A 5229-nucleotide genomic window follows, 5' to 3' on the forward strand; every position below is an offset into this window, starting at 1 on the left:
AAAAAGCCTTGAATAATGAACTGTGCATGCCAGCTTTTGTAATTAAGTCCACCAGTGCATTCTGGTCTGGGACACTGAGTCTTTGGCAAACAGGGAAATTGCTCGGTCCTTATTCTCAAATGGCTGATCGCAGGACGGACCTAGACCTGGGGCATATTAATGTGCGTAGCTGATCTTGATAATTTAACTCTACACGATGCTTCTTAAAATCCCAGACACAGCCTAGCCAATTGAACTCCTAAAAATAAAGCTTCTTGAATGGTTTTGGCAGCACATTAGGTTCACTAAGAACCATTTTTCACTGTATAAGAATACTGAGTTCACTCACTTGATCTCTTGGTTAAAAAGTTGATGAATTGATTTGAAGGTGTACTGCATCAGTGCCACAGAAGAACCATTTTATGTTCTCCAAAGAACCTTTCAGTGAACAGTTCTTAAAAGAATCAATTTTTCAAGAATAATTTTTTTTCATTTTAAAGAACCTTTTGTCGAATGGAAAGCTTCTTCCTCATGTAACCACCGATTCCAATAAAGAACCTTTCTTTTTAAGAGTGTACATTATTTTTCTTCAGATCAGAATGGAACTGATTTTGACATAAAAAGGTTATTTTAATGCATCAGACTGTAAAAATCTTTTAAGGAGCTTTATTTGTAGGAATAAGCGTTAATCTGTTAGAGAGTTCAGTCTCTGTGCGAAAACAGTAGACTCATCTGCCATCATTTCATCACTAACATCTAACATCTCCGGTTTTGCATCTGCTATCGATTATTCCAGAAATGTACTTAAAAACATACTACCGAAATAATTGAAACGGCATGTTTGGTTTTCTGTAAATTTCTCTGACCTGTGTTGAAGTTTCGAAATGACTTTCTTCAACTCTTGTTTGTGTTTTTAATTACTCTGACACAGAATGAAAGTGGACGCAGCTGGCTGAGCAAAATCTGAGACGTCTGACAGGAAAGCCATTAGAAACGCACAGACGGTTTTTACTAATTCGGTGTGCGATTAGACTGGAGAATCCGTCTACGCAGTGAATTTCCTCCCGAACCTAGAACATTTATCAACTCATCAAATTCAGTCATGAAAACCAGAAGGTAGCACATGAGAAAAGTATATTCCAGAATATTCACACGGTTCTTCAAAGCCACAGGCCACACAAATGGAGCTGAAGCCAATCAGAAATGCTCTCTTACCTTTGAAGGACAAAAAGACCCGAGGGGCGTTCTGAGGTTCACCGTCCGAACCCATTGTTGGAACAGATAGAGCCAGGAGAACCTGGACTGACCATAGACTGCCCAACAGCATGTTGAATTCAGAAAGACACACTTGAAGAGGTCACTGGGAAGAAAAAGCACATTATTGTAAATGATATTGATGTCACTTACTGCTTTCCAAAGTTAAAGGATGCAAATACTTAAATAAATAGTTTATTTCTTTGGGTTACCGACTACGGAGCGAATTCGACATTTGGCACACTTGCATGCCATATTTCAGCAAACACTTTAATGCACTACAGTGCATTCAAATTAAGTCAGTGTCATTCTTCAAAGCATAAACATTAGTGGTCGACCGATATATCGGCCGATATTTGGCATTTTTTAAATATCGCATCGGTCAATAAGTTTTCCAGTTTTGCCGATGCGTTCGAGGCGGGACTTTTTTGACGGCGCTGAGAACGCCAGCGCCTGAACACACAGTGCTCACATTCTCCCTCTTGTTTGCCATCGTCGTTAACAGTTCTGTCTAAATACAGCTAGAAGTCTGTCTAATAATTAGACAGAACGGTTAAACAAAGGAATATGTATACAAAAATTCTTATAACGATTGCTTTTATATTATTAGCAATAGAAAGGCAAACATTATAATACTTTCTTGTTTGCCGTCAGCATTCAGCAAATACGCATTTATATCATTTAAACAAATCTTTGAATGTCTAATAAACATCTAATTTCAAAAACCTTGCAAACTTAGTCGGATCCAGTTGTGAGATCTTGTGAAGTGTGCATTTGTATCCAGCATGATCGTGTGTTCTCTGCGAGACGGTCGATCCGTGAGAATTGAATGCTAACAGGAGGAGAGTTCAGCTTCACTGGAGAAGCGCGATCGACACATCCTTTTTAATTATAATTTTATTAAATATTTATTTATTTGTGAAAAATACTTTGTCATCTAAAGTATAAGTATGTTTATTTAACATTTATTTTTTTAACAATTTTCAAATGATTTCAAATTTCTTAAATATTAATTAAAATAAATAAAATTATATTGGCTTTATATCGGCCACCCTGCTTTCCAAGATATCGGCATCGGCTGTCAAAAAACCAATATCGGTCGACCACTAATAAACATGCTTCCTTCCCATGTAAATTAGATTCATTACGTTTTGCACCTTATTCACAAAACTGCTGCTCACCTTCAGCTATAACATATATTATTGATCACAGCAGCTTATCAAATTAAAATATTCAAAGAAAAAGGAAAATACATGTTGAATGCATTCTCTTATTCACTCAATGTCTTATCTGAAATATTGTTCGCCCATATGTATTCCAGATATTTTAAAGTTCCACATGTTTTACCTCTGGGCTGGCTGCTTTAATAATAGAAGCTAAGAGGCCCTCCACATTAAACATTTCACCAAAAAATAAGGGGTTGGTTACATTTGTTTGAAACATACAGCAAAAGGATATTCCCCACGGGAGTGTTGACAAACCCCACTGCTGCCACATAGTCCATCTCTTTCAGATGGACAGGAACAAGGCTGCCACCCACAGAGGGGCTGCACACATGCTGCTCAGTGGTGGCATGACACTTAATCTTAAAAACGTAAATCGGTGTGGATATATCTAAATCAATGATACCGTTCCCAAAGCCACATGGCATTGACATTGATCACAACTGCATGCGTAATACCCTTTTTTTATGAAAGAACAAACTCAAAAAACTGAAAAGTAGTACTAGCGGAAGACGATCAGTCCAAAAAAGCGCTGCCTGGCCGCAGAGCGTTTATGAGTGGAAGCAGCTGTTCAAACCTCAGCTATTTGTTAACTGTCCGGCTGTTTATCTAAAATCTCTGCCTCTTTACCTCACACAAGCCAGTGAAATTAAAAAACAATTATATGAACAACTTCACACAGACAGTTGGAGGCAAGCAATTATGGATACAGTCTCACAAATACAGTGAAAGAATAGATCAATACATACACGCCAAAATGCATGGCTTTTAGGGCATTTTTTTTAAAAGAACAGGCTAAATATTATGTGAAAAATTGTAGGATAGCAAGAAACATTCAGGCTGTTGCATTCAAATTTCATTCTTTCAGTTACACTTTTGATTTATTAATGTTTTAAACTTAACTCCCAATTAAGAGGCACTCTGTCATGTCAACTTTTGCAATAAAATAATTCCTCAGCTACCGCATTAACACATTGTTAAACTGTGATTTAATAAATTCCAATATGATGAATTTAATTAAAGAAATGAATAAAAGACAATGAATAGAATGGGCTCTTCAGCATCTCATAATTCAACAAATCGAACTTGGCTTGTAAATTCAGCTTTCCTGGAAATGCAAGTTGTCAACATTCATAATCAAGTCTTATGACTGATCAACAGGTCAATTGGTCGCATTTATTTTTATGCAATTCTTGCTTTCTACATGTTTTACCCTATTTGGCAATAGAGTATCAATATGTACAGCCCATATCTGCATTTATTGTGTTTGTTTATTGCTAGTTTGTGAAATTGTTGCCGTGCTTATTTTGTAAAGACATGTACTCTGGCCCCTGGAGACAATGTATTTTGTTTCTTTTTTTTTCCTGCTTCCCAGCAGAGCAATGAAAATAAACTTCTCTCACTCTGTCTTAACTGCCTATTGTGCTGTTATATATACAGGAGCTCCCGGATAGCTCAGTGTATGCTTAACTTGTGTTAGAAAAACGCTGGGAAACAGCAAGAAAGGAGCTATGCAAAGTAGAGCAGCGTAGTCTCGCAGTGGAGAGTAGAAATAAGTGACAATGCAAAGAATTATAAGGTTATTAAGTCTGCATACAGGGATATTATTAGCTGTTGTGGGTAATGCAAGTTCAGAGAATGTGTTATTCTTAATCTAACCAACATTAACATGAAACGTCAAGCAGTTTCTGTGGTGTGACTTTACCTCTGTGCTTATTCTATACATGCAGTGTTTAGGACCACGTTACATTGAAGTACTATGTAGAATACTGTACTTTTGAAAATCAATTTGTCATTATATAGAACCATTTAAAATTAACTTGTGTAGGTGATAAAATGGTGATCAGTTAAAAGACCCTTGACATCATATATGCACATTTTAAACTAAATTCTTGATGTTGACTAAAAAAGTCAGTGGATATGTTGTCAACTACCCATATACAGCAAACAACAATTGCAAAAATAAATTCAAGAAATTACATTTTGCGTAATGGAGGAAAAAATATTAATGCCAACACTGACTGTTATATCGGGAAATAATTATTATAGATATGGCAGGAACCTGGATTCACTGCAAAGCCAACTGAGTTAATAAAAAGTTGCATTGCATTTAGAAATCAAATCTGGACGTTTAAATGTAGCTCATAATAATAATAATAATAATAATAATAATAATAATAATAATGCAATCCAATGTTTACCTGCTTTGCTCCAAACTGTCCAGAAGGAACTTTGAGCTCAATTCAAAGAGTGAATCCAGGAAATGTCTGAGTTCTGGTTTATGTTCGTATGTCCCAGGTCCTGCAGGTATAGTGAGGTCCAGTCCTTATCTCTCTGAACACCTGAGCGCGGTGTGCTTCTTCTTCTCTATTATAGTGCTGGGAATCCCGTTGGATATCAAGCTAAGACGCGTTAGAGAAGCATAAAAGCCACATGACAACACATGATATGAACAGCTTCAGCGCCGTGACTGCCCGTCTGAATATCTCCAAACACAAGCGCACTTCAGCCCGCACTCATTCGCTCGCCTCAAATGCTGCCTAAACAGCTTGGCAGGTGGATGCATTGTCGCTCATTTGAGTACGACACGCCCATGGGGTGGGGACTTTACCTTGGAGCACCGCCCCTTCAGCGCGAGCTGCCGTGATTATCTTCAACCCACTGTAGTGAACTGTCAAGCGGTCCACTGGGGATCTCTGTGAATGCAATTACATTCATGTTTCATTAGGTGGTACTATGTGGAATGCAATATTTATGCATTTTCATAACCCCC

The 5229-nt window shown here is 37.4% G+C and overlaps 1 protein-coding gene across 2 annotated transcripts in view; it reads right to left on the minus strand.

Annotated features, from left to right (window-relative positions):
• Positions 1 to 4989, minus strand: part of LOC107572222 (semaphorin-3F-like) — a 67417-nt gene extending 62428 nt beyond the window's left edge. For both annotated transcript variants that reach the window (XM_016258652.1, XM_016258651.1), the window contains exons 1-2: positions 4658 to 4989; positions 1195 to 1339 (exon numbers count right to left, since the gene is read on the minus strand). In XM_016258652.1, coding sequence (XP_016114138.1) covers positions 1195 to 1306 — 112 coding nt within the window. In that variant the 5' untranslated portion in view covers positions 1307 to 1339; positions 4658 to 4989. The remainder of the gene's footprint in view (positions 1 to 1194; positions 1340 to 4657) is intronic.
• Between the last annotated feature and the right edge of the window lie 240 nt (positions 4990 to 5229).

The sequence above is a fragment of the Sinocyclocheilus grahami genome, unplaced genomic scaffold, assembly GCF_001515645.1.
Source record: "Sinocyclocheilus grahami isolate Dianchi unplaced genomic scaffold, SAMN03320097.WGS_v1.1 scaffold1719.1, whole genome shotgun sequence".
NCBI classification, from domain to species: Eukaryota; Metazoa; Chordata; class Actinopteri; order Cypriniformes; family Cyprinidae; genus Sinocyclocheilus; species Sinocyclocheilus grahami.